At 41.4% G+C, this 19,265-nt stretch overlaps 2 protein-coding genes across 3 annotated transcripts in view; one reads left to right on the forward strand and one right to left on the reverse strand.

Moving 5' to 3' along the window:
* Positions 1 to 7,056, forward strand: part of ptpn11b (protein tyrosine phosphatase non-receptor type 11b) — a 47,250-nt gene extending 40,194 nt beyond the window's left edge. For both annotated transcript variants that reach the window (XM_074682071.1, XM_074682072.1), the window contains exon 16: positions 3,555 to 7,056. The gene's annotated coding sequence lies outside the window, so the exon portion shown is untranslated. The remainder of the gene's footprint in view (positions 1 to 3,554) is intronic.
* Positions 7,057 to 13,226: 6,170 nt separating this feature from the next.
* rnf223 (ring finger protein 223) lies at positions 13,227 to 18,667 on the reverse strand. Its single transcript, XM_074682094.1, has 2 exons — positions 18,427 to 18,667; positions 13,227 to 14,613 (listed from the first exon to the last, which is right to left on the reverse strand). The coding sequence occupies exon 2, from the start codon at positions 14,511 to 14,513 to the stop codon at positions 13,821 to 13,823; it is 693 nt and encodes a 230-aa protein (XP_074538195.1). The 5' UTR covers positions 14,514 to 14,613; positions 18,427 to 18,667; the 3' UTR covers positions 13,227 to 13,820.
* Between the last annotated feature and the right edge of the window lie 598 nt (positions 18,668 to 19,265).

Genomic DNA, 19,265 nt, shown 5'->3' on the forward strand with positions numbered 1-19,265 from the left:
TGTTGCCGTTATATGATGAAAGTAGCTGAAACACACACAGATGTAACATGCTAATAAAAGCTGAGAACCAGCTACTTATGAGTGAGTGATTGTTAGAAAAACAGGGAAGTTAAAGTTACAGGATTTGTATTCCTAGAGAAGAATCCTAAACCTTGGGTGGCATGTTTTACCCCTCTTAAGCTGACACATTTTTCCTCTAAATTTAGAACTTATTAAAACTTTATAGGGACTGAAAAATAAGTGAAGTGTCTTCCAGTGAGTCAAATTAATTTTGTAAGGGTATTGTTCTCTTTTTATACCTTAAATTGTGAGGTACCAGGAGCGTCTGAGATCCCCTTAAAGCAACAAAAGATTCAATTTAGGTTCAAATTATAATCAACCTCAATTCTCCCAGGCTCCGTCTTTTCTCTTTCACAGTGATTATTACAGCAGACAGGGAACCCTGCAGAGTAAAAGAGAGCGAAACTTAACTTTGGTTTGGGGTCACCAGCACATGACTCCAGGAAATTCACATAAAAACCCAGTAAATGAACGCAGTAAGGCATTTTGTGAGCCGTTCTTTGTGGTTTGGGAGAAAATCAAATTATAGCTCTTACAAATATAGATCAGAGTTTCTCTTTATGCCTTTCATGTGAGAACTTTGAAGTAAAATCTCTGCTTATTAATTTATTCATTTGAACCACCACTGCCTAATTCAGGAGGGGCTCTGACCTGGGATATCTTCTTTGAGCCTTTTTGAATGTTTAAATTACAGCAGTGTAAAAAGTACATGGTGCAAAACAGGGCCTTTCATTTGAAACAGTTAGGTGGTTGTAGGTTGGGTCAAGTTATTATTTTTGTTGGTTCTTAAAGGGGCTGTGAGGAGTTTCTCAGTGATCTTGAAAAAGGCTCCCTTCTAGATATATGCCTGATCGTAATCCACACTTAAAAATCAGATTATCAGCACCAATACAGGTTATTTCTTAGCTTCCCAATCGGGTCTAGGTCTGTATGACAGCACCACACTGGCTGACGAAGCTTGGTAGCGAGAGGATAGATATGTGTTTTTTTCTCTGCTGAAAATATTGCACATTGGAGCCTGTCAGACAGAAAAAGGACAGAAGAGCAGAAGAGAGATAAACAGGAGAGTGATACAACCTGAGCTAAAGGCTAACACAGGGGCTAACCTGTTTGTGATAATGTTCATTCCAACCCACATGCAGCAGTTATTCTGCAGTGGTCTGTTCAAACTTGAGTCTATCAATAAAATCAAAAGAATGAGGTTACATTAGCTCTGCTTGGTAGATGACTGGCAGGACATAACCAGGATTCACTAATGTTACACATTACGCACACATCTCCCAGCACTGGGCTGCCAGCGCTACATGTGGACAGCTACTTTACTACTGTACAAACAGATGTTTACTTGATGTCATGTTTCAAACAACAGGGCTACGTAACTGTACTGATAAATACCTTACCTCATTGCGTTGTATCTAGTCAAAAGTTGTCTTGAACAAAGAAAACTTCTTCCAAAACAAACACACGTGTTGTTAAAAGTCATGTCGTTACGACAGTGTGCGTGAGATTCCAGGCCAGAAGGTGGCGAGGCAGTCCAATTAAAACAGATCCTCCTCATAGCATCTTGAAATAATCAGCCTTTTGCTGTATGGAAAACTGGGTGAAGGCCCCTGAGTGAAAGGTGTATGGCTCTTTTTTTAACGTTATACCCAGGGACAAGATGTTAAACAAGATGTCAACATTTAGAACACAGGGATATTTTGTATAAAAAAATGAATGCATTTAAGCTAATGTGTTTTACACATGTGCACCTTTTTTGTATGTGTATGTAAAGTGATTTCCTGTGAAATATTGGGATTTAAAGAGGCTCTTGTCGGTAGAAAGTGTATTAACAACCAGAGGTGCTGGTCAGCTTGGTCCCTTTATTCCTAAACTGGCTGATTTAGAAACAAACACAAAAGCTGAGCTACCAACCACTGTAGACGTGGTCAGCTCTACCATGTTTTTTAACTGATTAAGAGTAAAAAACAATGTTGGTGTGTTGTTATAGTTTTTGGTTGGACACACACAGTGCCCACACAGTGACTCCCATCCTTCAGGTGTTTGTTTTAAAAAGTAACAGTATGCTCTATTTAGAAATTTTAATGTGCTTCGCCTTCTAGAAAATCTGTTTTATGCATTATTTGCAGACATGACACATACATGTTTCTTGAGCTTGGCGCATTTTCTGTTTTGAACCTCTTTCCCAATCTCTGATGTTGAGTAGCTTTCATAAATAATCCTTAACAAGAGTAGCATATAACAGACGTATTAGTTATATTCTAAGTCACTCTCCTCATCCTTAAACAAATATTGTTTTTCAGTGCTTTGGTTAATTCAAATGCAGCCACCAGACCCCTCGTTATTTCACACAAAAGAGTAAACATAACCCCAATTTGAGTGTAATTACACTGACTGTATGTGCATTAAAGAGTCTGTTTTGATATTTAAATCATCACATGTAAGCCTGGACAGGACTAACCCCTGAATACATCAATGACTATTTTATCTCTTTTGAGCCTGACTGAAGCCGGAAATCCTTGAATTATTTTACTTAAGAAATCCAGTAGACCCTCAAAGACCAGGAGCTACATCACGCTTAAATGACATAGAGGCAATACTCATTTGATCCTCTTTGAACTCATTTTTGTAGACTTCAGTCCAATTTTTTTTATAACTTTTTATTGCTGAAAAAAACAGTAAGTATTGTCAGGAGATCAGCAGAAACATATTTAAGTAACATTAAGAAAAAGTACAGAGCACTGATTTTCAGGAAAACATCACAACCATGTTAATTATGGTGCTTTATTGAAAGTTTAAGACATAATAAATGAGCAAACGGGCCCAAAGAAAAAACTTTTCAATGTTTGCTCCTCAAACTCAGCTACAGCTGGACCATTACCAAGAAACCCAACTGTTGTTTTTCACTCTTTCTGCTATTTGTCTCTGTTACCTCAGACCGGCCTCTACTATCAGAACTTTCTATCGTATAAAGTCAAATTAAATACAGTCTTTTCCGTACTGGAGGCCAAGCATGAATACACATAGCCTGAAATAATTCTCTCTCATACATCGAGAATAAAAAGATGACACACCCAATGTATTGTGCATATCCAGAGCGAAGAGTTTTTGAAAACAGGTTAGATGATTTCAGACCAGTCACAATTCTACTCCTTAGCCCTTGGTTTTGTGCATGCACGCATAGTGAAGGAGTGTCCCAGTTCTCCGTAAGATTCAGGGGAAGAGCTACACAGCCCTTGAAAGGAAGACAAACCGAGACCTCACTTAAAACCAGGAGGTATGACAAATTTCCCATGAAATTGGTATTTTTTAAAATCAGATTCTCAAATCAGAAATCCTCCACAGAATCCTTTGTTAGGCGTTCAGTTCTTCACACTGCTGTGTGTTTAGTGATTGTTGAAGTAATGCTGCTTTAAGTTCGTATGATGAATCACATCAGATAGGGCGGATGATTCAAAGTCACACCAGCTATTTACTCCTCTTGTTTTTTTCAGTTTCAGCAGAAGTGGCGCTTTGTCAGCGCCTGAGAATCCTTCAGGGGAGGAGGGAGTGTTGCTCTGACTGTACCCCCCATCTGAGGACTCTAACAGGACTGAAGGCTGCGAGCTGACCCCTCTCCTGCTGCTGCCGTCTTGCTGGACCTCTCTGTCTGGAGTAAGCCTTACCCTCCATAGGGAGGAGGACTCTACAGCATCGTGCTCTCACTCAGGACCCTTTCTGTCCCCTGTCTGTCTCACCCTTCTCTCTTAACCAGCACCAGTGCCTTGTCACAGGATGTGTCTGTAATACAGCCTCCCAAAACCTGCTGCTGCAAACTCTGCTACTTTCCATCTCCTGGAAACCCAAGTTGACATGAGAAGCTTTTCACTCTGAGTGACAGAGATTAAACATGGAGTGTGTCCCAGCCTGAACTGAGCAGACCTGTACGGGACCCAAAGAAGGTCAAGACTAAGCTGTTTGCCCACAGAAATCTTTGTTTTGTATCTTCTCTCTCTGTCTTGGCTGGCTGTCATTTGAACTTGAACCTGAGACTGTTTCTACTCCGTCTCTCCAGCTGTGGTGGTTATTAATATGGTTGCTGACTGATTGCAGAGGCAGTTATGTAACTGGGGCACAGGAAGCACAAACGAGGTCTTGTTTTCATTTTAAATCTTTGAACATATTGATTTTGTGGCTTAAAGTAGTCCTGCTTTAAGTTGGAATTAATTCTTTTCACGTGTTTTGTTCTTTAAAATCAGATTGGTTGATTCTGTTTCTTGATGTTTGTGTTGATACTCTTGATATCATGGCTGTGTAACCTATGTTTTGTTGAAATTTATAGATATATTTATTGATGAACATTTTGGTGATCGACATCATGTTAAAGCACTATTGTTCAAGCAGCTTGCCTGGCACTAACTCTGCTTCTCCAGCCACTAGTGATGATTCATTGAGTCCACGTTTGACAAGAAACAGGAGGAGAGGATTCCTGAATAGATGGTTGGAGTGGAAGTTGTTTTACTGTCCTCGTAATCAGCAGGTCTGAAGCAGTTCAACATCTGTCGAACCACATCGTCATAAGGAGACAAGGGGAGTGGGAGCGATTACCGTGGGCCAGATGGCCATCTGCCTGAGATTGAAGAATAGATTTGTCTCCAAAAAGTAATTTAGAAGATGGCCGTAATCCAGGCTTGATGGTAGCGGGCGAGTAAGCTGGTGTCATTGACGTGATAAGGAAGACAGTGGAGGCGTGGAGCACTGAGCCCTCTGTGCTGTCTGGCAGATTGTGTGCTATTTTTAACCTCCAGGATAAAATATAGGTTTTCTAATACAAGTGGACGTAAAATGATTTCTGAGCTCAAATGTGTAAAATGTGAGATGAAGGAAAGGAAAAAGATGTCTCATGACATAATACAGTGTCCTGCTTCAGTATTTATATGTTCTGTTACACAGATCAGCCTGGAGAGACAGTGGTGGGATTGTGATGGATAGACCAAAAACGATCCAGAAGTTCTGAGTCTTGGAACGTTTCAGAATCATCTGCCATAAAATTTGATGAACGAGGAATGCACAATCATCGTCATCCTGCCATGGCAAGATGTTGGTGCTCACATACTTTGCCCTCCACGATGCGCGTTTCTTTCTTCCACTGATGGAGTGGCATCTGTAATTTCATTGTAACATTTGCTTACTGTGACATAAGGCATTCTGTTTTATTCTAATCTATTCTAAATGATGATATTTGATTTTTGTAGACCTAAAAAGCAGGTCTCAGTTCTGGTTTAATTGCTGCTGTGGCTCCTATCCTATCCAGGCAGGTGGACACTAGCTTGGGAAGAGGACCGAGGGCTGGAATAGATAGCTCTATTAGCTTTAGCCACTCTTGGCAAACCAGTTCAGCATCATTTAACTCATAGATGCTTTGATGTTTGATGTTAAGCTCTTTTCTGGGTGTTCTCTGACTGTCAGACAAGCCAGTACAGTAATTTTGGAATTTGAATTCATGATGAAGTTACAAGAAATGTGGTCTCTTGTTGAAGAATTCCTCAACTTGATGTTATCTTAGCCAGAAATATGTTTCTATTCTCAATCAAGGTACAGGTTGTAAGACTTTAAAAGATTGATATTCAGTAGAGGTGAACAGTTCTGCAGGGCACTGTATTTATGTCCATATGACCTTTGCTAGGAGGTATAAAACAAACAAGACCTGCACTTGTCAGTGGTGTTTGTGCTCCAACCATTCCTCAGTCTCCACCAACAGAAGCCTGCGACTATCACAAGCTGTTATCACTGAGTTGTCTTCAGCCAGATGAGATCTGCAGCAGCAGTTCTGTCACACAGTGAATCATAGTCCTCTGAAAAATCAGCATTCAGTCACCGCAGTGAGATTTTCTGCTGTAATTCTATACGAGCGACCTTTCAGGTGATATTGAAATACAGTCAGAGTGCAACCTGCAGCAAAATCATCCTGTTTGACCACTTTGATCTGACTGAAAAGTGCAGAGTAGGTTCATCAAGACCCGCTGTAAAAGTTGGAGCTCTGAAGTTTTAAGCAAATACAGCCTTTGCATGCTGCAGTAAATTTAAATCCTGCTGCCAGACCCAAAACGTGCTCCAACAGGAGCGTAAACAGGACCCCAGTTTAGCTCTATTACTCTGTCTCCAGGTGTAATTTTAGTGTCAGTTTTGGGACTGTGAGTATGAACAGTCTTTGTTAAATGAATTTGTCTCCACTGTATAGTTATGATTAATTTTTGAGGAATTTGATGAACGAGGTGGTTTTGACATCCTGTGTCCCTGAAGGCTTTTGTTTGTGAGAAATATGCTGCACCATTTGATGAAGTCGAATTAGAGCGATGAAGATGTTTCCTTTTGTTCTTCACCTGTCTGTGTTTTTCACGTCTCCGCGCTGGGGATGGTCCTGAATTTTATTATGTTGTACTTTGCCTCTAGTGGTCAGAGTTTTTTTTAATGGTGAGGAACATCAATACTTGAAAGTGTGAAACTGCTGAATCTTTGGCCTCAGGCTGTGTGTGGATGATGTTGTCCGTTGACTGTGCAAGTGTTTTTGGTAGTGCACTAGATTTTCAGCCATCAGTGTTGTTTTATTCTTTTCTCTATTTTTTGTTGATGTTGTTTTATTTTGCTGAAATGTTTCAAATTGTGTTTAAAATCATTCTTTCTTGCATTTTATACTATGTCTGAAATATTATTATCATTATTAATATTTTAATATTATTATTGGTGTAATTTCACCATGGTTAAGTTAATTCTGGCTCTCTGTTGAACCAGCGTACACAGAGGAATGCAGTAGTAACACAATATTCTCTCTCTGCTGTACCTCTGGCAAGAACTTGAACATGATGTTGATGTCTTTTTGTTATTTTTCATCCCTCCTCTTTGTTGGTCACAGTATGCCTGAAGTGTGTCGTGGTATCCTGAGTGTTGTTCCTCTTCTTGCTCTGGCTCTGCCCAGATGCCTTCTTGCTGTACAGGCTACAAACGCTGATGTAATAAGCTGCAAGAAATGACAGCAAAATGGTTATGTTATCATATAGTTTAATAAAAATGTATGATGGCAGAATGAAAAGTTACACATGGATTTGTCTTTTCATTGCTTCAAAACTTTGTGCAGGTTTTTCTTTTTGGGGAAAGGACAAAGAGACTTTTTTTTCGCTCAATTTTTGGAACACTTTTGGAAACTGTGCCCAAAACTGACAAAAGAGATCAGTGTAACAAAGAAGCTCCTATGTCTCTAGGTGTGGTCCTCACCGTGGAGAAGCAGCAGCAGCAAACAAAGGACAGTTTTTTTAAACTGGGGTCCGTTCATTTATTCCTCTCCATTTTGTCTCTGCTGGAAGAGTCGCACAGTTACTGAAATAGCTGTTCCATAAAAACAAGTTGGATAGTGCTGAAAAAGTAAAGCATTACTTTTAAAACTAAGGGAAAGTTATTTCATATCTGAAGCAGCCAAAGATGGTTGTCTGTTATATTCGCCCCATTTCTATCAAGCGATTGTTTGGTTCATCTTGGTACAGCATGCGTTTGTTGCGTTTCTTCTGACTAATCCTGAGACAGCTGTTCAACTTTGGATCCTTGTATTGGGCTGCCAGGCCGATCCCGGAAGGGGGAGCTACAACAGTGCAGACCGTTGATTGGTCGAAAGAAACATCTCTTACTATGCAACAGCAGCTATACCTTTCCTTGTGGCACATAGCCTTCACTGAAACAAAGCTTGATTGGGCTTTGTAACAAAGAGCCACATGCCAATCACAAAAAGGGCAAATTGCTGGATGTCTGCTTTGGTTGCTTTTTGTTTACTGTGTTGCGTTTTTCTTCTTTGTTGGATTTATTTGCACGGCACACTATGTCATGCTGCTACGGCATCACGCTATTACATAACCGAAGTGGCTATCGGCATCTGGCTTACACGCCCCTACCACAAGAGGGCACAGTTGGCTATGGAAACACAAACAGGATCAGGTTTAATCAATCCGACTTCTACAACATGTGCTGATTTAAACCAGATCACCTGGGGGGTAAACCAGGCTTTAAAATGTCCCTACGGTCCAAATTCCTAATTTTTATCACGCTTGTGTTTTAGGAAACCTTTTTTCTGCTGCCTCTTTAAGGCTTCCCACTACGCAGACCCCTTTCCCTCTTATTGGCCAGCCCCCGGAGGCCTATCAGGGCAGACCTTGGTGTTTGAGGCCTGCTTTTCCAACATGAACCAGTTAGAAGAGGGATTTCTTCGACTCATGATCGTGTAGAGGTCTGAATTCTGCACATTTCTACTGGAGACATCCAGCATCATCACATTATACGGTATCCATGTTTAAAATATGGAAAAGCAGAATACCCTCTCTTTAATTGAGTATGAGGGATTTGTATTTTTCCTATAATGCCCAGGATGCCACTACACACAATACCTTAGAACCCAGAGATATTTGTGTCTGTGTATTTTTGAGTTTGACTCATATTTTTATATTCTGCTTCATTTGAGAGAAGGAAGAGCAAAGAAGACCTGGAGTCATCTGCTCCAGAGCAAAAAGGAATAAGGTTACAAGAAGCTATTGTCTTAGTATAGTTTGTCTAGTACAAACACTATTTCTCCCTCCGGTTTTGTCTCTTATATCTTTACTGAAACAGGAAATAAGCTTCTTGAAGCCTTTTCCAGCTACGTCACTTGGTTGTCCATGTTTTCCAGCGCTAAACATGCTGCACCAGGAAGTCTGATTTTTATTGCTGCTGCTCCTAAACAGTGTTACACTTTAACATACATGTAAGCGTCTTATCAGGCTGAATTGAGCTCCTCGGAAAATCCCACAGCCAAACCTTTTCATCAGGTTACCAACCCGATCCGGGAATAAATATTAAAGGACACTTCCTGACATGACGAAGCAGGGCTGAGGATTTACAGTCATGAGTTTAAGGTTGAGGGGAAAGCAGGAAACAAAATGTGTTGCTTAAGTGGAGTTTCCTGCTCCTGCTGTGTAAACAGCTGATTTCATTGCTGACGCTAGAGAAAGTTTAGTATCTGAAATGTTGAGATTATGCATTAACACTTAAAACCATAATCAAACAATACCAAAACAGCTCCTCCAGGAAGTTTTTAGCTTGTTAAGAAATAGACTTCCATCAGACTCAACAGTCACACCTCTTTGGGATCTCATAAAGCTCTCTAAACCATTCCAAGTTATTTTACACTGTAAAATTTACAAAGCAAGGTTTTCCACTGATTGATGCAAAATGGAGGAAGATTTTAAAATACTTTATCTAGGGATATCCTGATTTTACATTTTCACTTCTGATACGATACCGATACTGCAGCATTGAGTATTGGCCGATACCGATATTAATCCGATACGATATCAGCATTAAACATACATACTTTTGTTACTTATTCTGTAGTATGTCTGTCATGTTAGAAAAGGCTTGATTTAAGTGATATTATTCAAACAAAGAACAGTAGTCAGCAACAGTAGGTATGAGGAAAAACTGACCCATTTATTATTAACCAATGGGTAACAGAAATTTTAACATTAAACATAAAAAATACTAGTAATTGAATAAAATAAAAAATAAATTAGAAGACCCAGAAAATAACCTAAATAAATCAAATAAAAACAGCAGGAGTGGAGTCTGGAATGGACTGCTTATATCGGAGGTTTTAGATGCATTCCTATACGATACTGATATTTGTTTTTTGCTGATATCGGACCGATATCCGATATTAATATCGGACTGGGACACCTCTAACTTTATCATCATTTGTCAGCTCAGTATTTATAGTTACCCCCACGCTTTCCTGGTCACAGCTGGTGAACAGGGTGTGAGCAAGACTTTTAAATGACGAGGGGTTTCTCAGTGAACCAAAACCAGGACACAGCAGACAGACAGTAACCACCAGCTGCTGTGGGAAGGTTCATATTTAACACCAGACCTATAGGAAGGATGTTTGCTGTCAGACCTCTATCTCTATCACTCTCTGATGTCCTGCAGCGCCTGACACCTGCTCAGCCCTGCAGGTGTCAGGCACTAAGGGCCAGAGGGCAGAAAGCAACAAGAGACCATCAAGTTAATTGACAGTGAATGGTGACCAGAGGTGTCCAAAGTATTAACATCATTACTCAAGTACAAGTATGGACAGTAGGGTTTAAAAAGACTTTTGTAGAAGTTAAAATACCAACTCTACTGATTTAACTAAGTGAAGGTGTAAAAGTACTGCTTTCAAAACTACTTAAAGTATAAAAGTCAAATTAATGTTTGACTACTTTATTTAGACACTATCACAACACCCGCATTGCTTCCCCCCCATGTAAGTAAATTTATTTTATTTCCCACTTAGTGCCGGACTAAAGCATATGTAATTTGAAGGGACTGTGAGGAGTTTGATAGTGATCTTGAAAAAGTCTCCCTTCTAGATATATGCCTGATCATATTCCACATTTTAAAATGATATTGTCAGCGCTAATATTACTGGTTACAGGTAATTTTAAATTGCTACTTCTTAGCTTCCCGATCAGGTCGAGCAAGACCAGATTGATGTGTGACACGTCTAGGTCTCTATGACAACACCACACCTGCAGATGAAGTTTAGAAGTTTTAAGAGAGGTCTGTGTTTTTCTCTGCTGAAAACAATTTCTGTGAATAATTTTGTATTAATGGTGCACACTGAAGTTCATCTGACACGCCAGACGGACAGTTTCATTTATCCGCCACGGAATTATTTCACAAATCCATCTGAGTAGCAGCTCTTCCGATTTGTTTTCGGAGGCGGGACTTTAAAATAAATCCGCAGCAGGTGATTGGACGACCGTTCTGATTAACACACTCGCCACGGACCAATCCACATCAAGCCACGGTATGACGTAGCTTATGTGAGCCGATGCTTCTAAGTAACAATAGATGAACAACTACTGAATCACGAGAAACAGCTGTGAAAAAAGCGTTAAACGACAGCTTCCGTTTTTATAAATTTAACTTAAGAATCAAAGGAACACTGACAAGTACGAAAGTCTGCTGACGTCACGTCTGCTACCACAGCTCCCGCCTCTCTTCCCTGATTGGGCCGGTCAGAATTTAGCCGAGTGAAATCGTTGGTCAATGGAGCCTGGCAAGATGGACCTGCAGGAGTTCAGAAACTGAATCAGGCAGGTCTGTCTGCTCTGCAAGGTTACACTGTAGTCTAACTGACAGAAAAAGGACAGAAGAGCAGAAGAAAGCTAAACAGGAGAGTGATACAGAGGCTGTATCACTCTGTAACACAGGGGCTAAACTGTTTGTCCTGATGTTCATTCCAACCCACGGTCAGCAGTTATTCTGCAGTGGTCTGTTCAAACTTGAGAGTCTATCAATAAAATAAAGAGTGAGGTTATGTTAGCTCTGACTGGTAGATGACTGGCAGGACATAACCAAGATTCACTAACGTTACACATTACAGACATGTCTTAGAGCACTGGGCTGCCAGCTCTGTTAAATATAAACGGCTACTAAACTACTCACAGACTGACAGTGTTTACTTGTTGTCACGTTAGCCTACAGCCAGTCGGAGCACTGGGCTAACATATAGCCAGCTGCTTCAACGTTGTTGTTGTCACGTTTTAAACCGTATTGTTATGTGACTGTGCTGATAAATACCTTACCTCGGCGTGTTGTAGCCAGTAAAAAGTTGTCTTGAACAAAGAAAGTTTGTTGTTCCAATCTCCATTTAACTCAAAAACACAGATAACTTTCACTAAAAGTAATTTACAACAGTGCGTATGAGACTCCAGGCCACAAGGTGGCAAGGCAGTCCAGTTCAAACAGATCCTCCTCATAGCATCTTTAAGGCTACTGTGGATAATTTTCTGAATTATTATTACACTTTTCCCATTAGAGCCACCGTACTTATTAGGTGCTGTTTCCTGTTTTGTACCAGCAGAGCTCGGCACCGTGTGTTCACCTGGCTTCACTGCCTTATTATTCTGGCTCATGCTTAGGTAGTGTTATGTTTATACCTCTCATCCAACCACAATCCAATTCACTCTATCCCAATGGCACAAATTATCTGGATAGGTTTTTATTTTGTGTGTGTTTGTGTTTATTTATTTATTTATTTATTTTTGTTATTTTAAAATGACAGGCTGGAATGAAAACAAGCCAAATAAAACGGGAGTAATGAGGTGATTTTTAAAACATAGGGAGTAGAAAGTACGGGTATTTGTCTAAAGATGTAAAGAGTGGAAGCAAAAAGTCAGCTTAAAAAAATAACGACTCCAGTAAAATAGATGAAGAGAAAAGGGATTTTCTATGTACTGGGTAGCTGAAAATGTACTTTGTTTTGGAGAACCTTGCAGAGAGTGATGGATCTGAGTGTTTAAAAAAAAGAAAAATGAGACTTTTGTGCAGCTGGGATGGCAGGCGCTTCCTGGGCAAAGGCCTCAGTCCTCTCTGCATGGGGCTCACTTCACGATCCCATCATAGTTTTGTTGCAGGTCACTCGCTCTTCTGTTTCCACATTTTCTCTTCGTAACAAGCTGTCTGAACAAATAAAGGCAAAAAGACTCAAAAAAAATTAACTTGAGGGTGCTGTGAGGACTAATTTTTTGGCATTAATTGCAGATACACCTTTGGACACAATCTGTAGTGTTTTTCCATTATAAAGACTTCATTTCCCATGAGGTCTATAACACTCTGACTTAAGAATGTGACTTTTTCCAAGGCAAAATTTATTTTTGAAGCAATTGAAGCGTCATTTTTCAAGACAACATTTCTTTGTTCAAGAGAACTTTTTGCAGGTTTTGCACTCAGGGTCTTTGGAGAAAAGAAAATTACTGATGTTTCAGTTGTCCCTTTTATGGAAATGGAATGAAATGAAGCTTATCAATTTGTCCAGTGGGGGGCGCCAAAATCTACCAAAACAGGAAGTTAGTCACTGGAGCTTTAAATTTTAAGGCATTCATTCACAAGACTCATTCTCTCAGCTTATGTCTTCCTTTTTATTATTGTTCTGTAAACAAAGACATATCAAAACACAAATCAAATGTACAACATGTAAAGTCTCAGTTGGCACATCATGATTACATTCTTTTCTAGAAAACTGTTTCTCGTTCCTGTAATCTTCACTGTGTCTTGTTCTTTAGCCAACATGTTTGCATAGCAGAGTTCAGACTCCATCAGCAGAAGTCAGAATGTTAAACGTCAGTGTTTGGTATCTATGTCATGGTCAACAATCAACCCACACATGCTCCCAGTGATCTGAAACTAGAGTCTGAATATCAAAAACAAACATTTCTACTACAGAGTCATTTCTCACTTCAGATTACAGATGATGATTAAGTGCAAAAGTCTTCATCGCTGAAGTTAATTTAAGGAAACTTTGTGTCAGAGTTCTTCTCTTTGTGTCTTTTCAGCCAGTGTCCTCTTGTACTGTAGTGCTGTGTTAGAGTTAAAGCTGCTGTTTGTGGATTTTTGTGTGATTAGCATCTTTCATTTGAACTACTTCATGTTATTCTGATGGTAAAGGAAACACAAACTCTTAATCCAGCATGAATATTGCAGTCCCTTCTTGTTTAGGCCTCTTATAGTTGGACCCTTTCCGGTTCATCAGTGTCCATCTACGTTGGTCCAACATGTAAAACATCCAGGCTTCAACATCTACAGTTTTATCACAAGTAAAAAAGAAAATAGAAAGAGGTCTCGACAGTTGTGTGCAGCAACTTTTGTGCAATTATAAGCAAAAAATCGTATCAAATACATTATTATTTACATATAAAGTGAAGTCCAGCAAGTCCAGAAGTTTAATCTGACAGGTTAGAGCGGATGAACGGGCTGAAGGTAGTGGTTGTTTGAGCGGGAGTTGGGTTTGGATTACCTGAATCCCGTACACAGCGCATGCTCCCTGTGCTGACAACACACTGCAGAGGCCAGAACACCACAACTACCAACAGCACCATGAGGATGACGAAGAGCATCATCCTCTTCCAGTCTCCCAGCCGGTCCAACACGCCCAAAGTCCGGGGCGGGGACTGGACCGGAGCAGGGGGCTTGCTGGCCCCGATGTCGATGCAGACGCAGAAAGCTGTGGGGCTGTCGGGGGCGTCGTGTATCGGGCTCTTATAGCACAGCTTCTCCCCGTCCAGCCACACGGGCTCCTCGTGCTGCTGGTGGGTGGGCAGCCTGCAGAGGACCTCTCGGCTGGTGGTCAGGGCGGGGGGCCCCTCCTCAGGCAGCGTGGTGGGGTGACGGCAGAAGGGACAGGAGAGGCGAGTCTCTCTGCTGGCGTCGTCCTGCTCGGCTGCAGAGAACGCCATGAGGCGGGAGAGACACTCCAGGCAGAAGGTGTGGGTGCACTCCAGCAGCTTGGGGGTTTTGAAGACATTGTCGTAGGTGTTGTAGCAGATGGAGCACTCCGGCTGACTCGCCACTGACACCTTCTTTTGAAGCTCCCCAGCAGAGTCCACTGGCATGTGCCAGATCTGTGGAGACTCCATCTTCAGAAATGTGAGACCTCCCTCTCCCGTGCTGAGCCCTCTTTGGACTCTCTGTGACCCTTCCCTCCCTCCTTTGACCTCTGGAAGACCTCTGGATTATCTTCAAAGAGAATGAATAAAAAGTAGAGATTAGTTTTCACATTTCCAAAATCATTCTGCTGACGTTATCTGAAAACCAAGAGCAAAGCATTTTTGTCAAGAACACCTGTAATCCCAGCGAGTTTTGGGATTACAATCTGGACACATTTTAACCAAAGTTCAACTTTAAACTATTTTTACCCTCAAGCAGGGCAAACATAATATTACCCTGCTGACAGGATTTTAGTCCGTCAATGAGTAATACAATCACCGGCGTGATGCCGAACAGGTCTGGGGTTCCTTCTATAAAAAGCCGACGCTGGAGCACGATGTGTCAGTTAAATGAGTTCACCTTTCCACTCCTCTCCTGCGAGGAATGCGAACGTGGCTTATTTCAGGTACATACAGGTGTTATTATCCAGGACAATCTGTTCCTCAGTGAACAAAAGATTTATGGCATTCATGTAACATATTAAACGAGAAAGACGACATAAGCCGTATTTAAAACCCTTAATTTGTAATTGAACGGCTAAGGCTGAACCCTTTCTGACCAAATCAGAGTCTGTGTTGGGTTTGTGTTGCCTGAGCTGTGTGATATCACAAACGCCAAGAAGAAACTCTGTTTCCCACTGAGCAGGAGACTGTAAATGTGAAACATAGTTAACAGTTGATGTTTTGTTTGCTCATGACCTGAGCACAGAGAGCAAACTTAATGTCCTCGCAGTCTCAGGGTACGTAACGTATCTGATGATATCAGACACAGTGTATCGTCGAGTTTTATACGCTGTACTTATTAATGTTTAGCTCAGTGTTGTCCTCTAAAACTCATAAAGTATGTTATCTAGCAAGTGATGAGGCAACCTTTTGTAGCGTGTAGCTACCATGCTGGATTTTTAAGGTAACAACCATCACTGCTGCTGCTAGCTTAGCCTCTTAGCACCCAGCTGCAACAAGAACTCATTCAAAGGAAAGGGTTAGCTCATGAGCAGACATTTTTGGAAAAGTTGAACCATCTCAAATTCTCAAGTTAACTCTCGTGACAAGATATCTGACAGACGGGGTTAAGGGTGAGGTATTTAAGAGGTATTGAGAGGAGCTGAGCTCCAGAGATGATGGCTTGTCTGAGCACAGGTGTTCTCCTCTCTGTGCCCTCGGGATCGGCCCAGTCCAAGAATTCCCATCTACACAAAGTCCTCGCTTGTTCTTCGTCTAATCGCTCCATCTACCCTTGAAATTCCTGCACCGCCAACTCTCGGTCTCTCTGGGTCTCTGCTGAATTCTTACATGCTTTAGTGGGATGAGGACAGATTCTTCTGTATAATTACACCTGTCTTATCAGTTTGAGCTTCCCTCAGCGCTGATCTTGATTTCCAGTGGTTATTCAGGTATAAGGTGTGGCTATTTGCTGGAGTTTCCTGCACCGTTAGTTAAAGTCACCTTACAATACAGGTTTAATCTGTTTCCTCCTCTCAGTGACCTGACAGAAGAAGAACTGAAGCACATGGCAGCTGAAGGGGCGGCTTAAGTTTGGTCTTGGTTTTCTAGAAAGGCAGGGCCCTTTGGCAGGCCGGTGGTTTTAGTTTAACTAATTGTTCACAGCTTACAGGGGTTCAAATGAGGTTAAAAAGTATCTGCTTCCCTTCATTCATGGGTCAGAGGGATCAAGCTCAATGTCTTTAAAAGAGGGAAACTGTTTTCAAAGCCCTGGGCTGTGTTACCTGTAGAACCAGTGCTGAGTAAATAGCAACTGAACAACAACAGAGTCCCCCATTGTTAGAAGTCAACCAGCTGAAAGCAGTTTTGGCCTCAGCCTCAGGCTCTGCTTTTTTGCACCCTCAATGATTCCTTAAAGAGACGACACAAAGAGGCGTCATGTCATATTACATTTTAATCAGAGCATCAGTAAGACTGAGCAGAGCAGCTTTTACAACCTCTGTGTTTGACCTTTTTCTGTTGTGCTAATAAAATCAATTCAATTTGAACTTGTTGGTTCAGGTCAAACAATCCCCGTACCTGCTCCGCTCTGTCTTTCAGATCACTTCTTATGTGGAGGTCTAAATCTTACTTTCTCTCTTGTTGTGATTGGGCTCATATGCTGAATGGAGCGGCTCACAGTTTGTATCAGTTGGCTTGTTGGGAGAAATGTGCAAGTACATTCCTAAGATAACTCCCATCCATCTCAGTCATACAAGCAAAAATAAGCTATTCAAGTCTGAAGATTTGACACTAAGACATCCAAAAGTTTCCAAGAAGTTTAGTAAAAATTCTACCTTTGAAATAAAAGCTTCATTAAAGGGAAATTAAATGTAACAGTATAAATCAAAACAAAAGCATCGCCTTGCAACTCGACTGATTGGTTTGTGGGTTATTGTTTTGGATTGACCAGGGCTAGCATGACCCCTGACCCCCCCCCCCCCCCCCAAAAAAAAAAAAAAAAAAAAAAAAAAAAAAGCAATTTAATAAATTAAAAATCACACCCAAATTTCTCAACTTTAATTGGCTCATGCCATCCAAGATTAAGGCGCTGCAAAGTTCGGCCACTGCCTTCAGGAAAAAAAGGCTGGACCCAAGCATACCCTGCTTTATCATCCATCCTTCTTTGCCAGTTAAAACCAAACAATCTAAAATAATTGTTTCAAGGGCGTCACGATGGAGCGGAGAAGACTGGAGAAACGCTTTTGAGACAAGGAGCTCAGGAAAAACATGTAACTGCGATTCAAACGATAAAATGATTCAAGCAAGCTTGTTTCTCCTTGCCTCTTAGGTTGTTTATTATGAAGAATGCAGTATCAAAGAACACCTGCATTGTGTTAGCTCACTGTCTTCTTCTACAGTCTAATCCAGCGCCTCATGTTTACTCATGTGATAGAGCTTTGCACTTCTCTGTACTTCTTCAACAAGTTGTCTTTGTACTTGAAAGTTGCACAGTGTGCCTAAAGCAGGACGTTAAAGCTCTTGTCTTCAAAAACAGAATAATATACATCCCAGAGTCCACGTGGAGGCCAAACCTGAGGGGTTATAAATGAACAATGTACAGCAAAGTCAAATATTAACTCAGGGCCGTTGCTGAACTCAAAGCTCCGACTCTAAACATGTAGGAGGCGCTTCATTTATCAGTCTACAGGTTTTTTAACTTTGAGCCGCAGCATTTTATGGTCTCTTATCTTTCTCTAAAGCTTGTGTTTTTCTTACTTGTCCCACTGACCCACTAATATACAAATAAGTCCATGGAGCTCACGAGAGCTGCTTTGTTTATTAGTCAAATTAAGCCATCCTTCAACCATCGTTTTGTTTTTAAGTCCTTTGTCTCGTGCTAAGCCATGTGTGCCCTCAGCTGTATGTTGGGTTAAAACCGTCCTCCCCGATGCTGCCCTACCTGTTCTCTGCCTGAAAAGTAAATGTAACTGGATCTACCTGCTGTTTGAAGAGGGAAGGGGGGGCTGAGAGAGGCAGTTTAACCGAACGTGAGCTTGTACAGATAGATAGTGGATGTGCAAACAGGCAGAGCAGGAAACAGTCTGCAGACAGTTGAGAAAAGCCACTTCTGACTTGTGCAGCTGCTCCCTCAACCCCCTGTATCCACTCACAGTTAGCTTTAACTGAATGAAATAAAGAAAACATGGTGTAGCCAAAACTTCAGCATTCTTATTTGTGATGAACTTTTATGTGCTTGGTTTGAGGATTATCAGGAGCTTTGAAAAAGAAGCAGAGAGAATCCTCTCCTTAAAAGGGAACCCTTCATGAAAGCATCACTTAGAGTGAAACTGTGTCAGCACAAGCATACATACACAGCACAAAAGCTCAAAGCAGCATTAAGATAAAAGATTAAACGTACCTGTTGACCAGAAGATGTCAGGTGATCCTCTCTTTATCTCTGTTCACTCCTTCAGCTCTCAAAAACACATTTTTCTGGAGTCAAACTCTTCTGAGATCCCAGCAGGACAGAACCTTGAGTTAAACTCTCCTCCTCTCCAGCAGCAGTCCTCCTCTCTGCTGCTCTGAGCCGCAGCCACAGGTGTGTGTCTGTAGGTGGGTGTGTGCAGGGCTTTGCTTTGTCAGTGTCAGCTCTGGGTCCTCCTTCCTCAGCGCGACCGTTGGCTGTTATCACCTGTCCTGCTCTCCCAGCTCCCCTTTTAGCACTTTATGCAAATAAGTTTGGAGAGCGTCTCGGCCTTGAGGTGGTGTCTGGAGGTGAGGGGGAGGAGGAGGAGGAGGAGGAAGAGTGGGGAGGGGGGGTAGACTTCAAGGTGAGTAATACACATTCTTGTCCTCTCACCAACCCTGCCTGTCTCTTTCTATGTTGATATCTTTTTCTTGTCTCTGCTCTTTTGCACAAAAGCAGCCACAATTCTCCTCAGCCACAGCCCAATACACACACACACACACACACACACACACACACACACACACACACACACACACACACACACACACACACACACACACACACACACACACACACACACACACACACACACACACACACATACAGACGGTGATAAATCCTTCAGCAGACAGCCCTGTTACTGCTCCTGTTTATAAATTTCTTATGTCAGAATTCTCAGAAAACTCCCAGAGCTGAACCTTTTTCTGACCCAGAATGAAGACACACTAACAGAGTGAGTCACCACTGTGCTGTAATACTCTGTGCTGGACATTAAGCACAAACAGCAA

This window comes from Halichoeres trimaculatus, unplaced genomic scaffold (assembly GCF_033239565.1).
Source record: "Halichoeres trimaculatus isolate MK-OKI-2021-1 unplaced genomic scaffold, fHalTri1.1 fHalTri1_scaffold_11, whole genome shotgun sequence".
Lineage (NCBI taxonomy): Eukaryota > Metazoa > Chordata > Actinopteri > Labriformes > Labridae > Halichoeres > Halichoeres trimaculatus.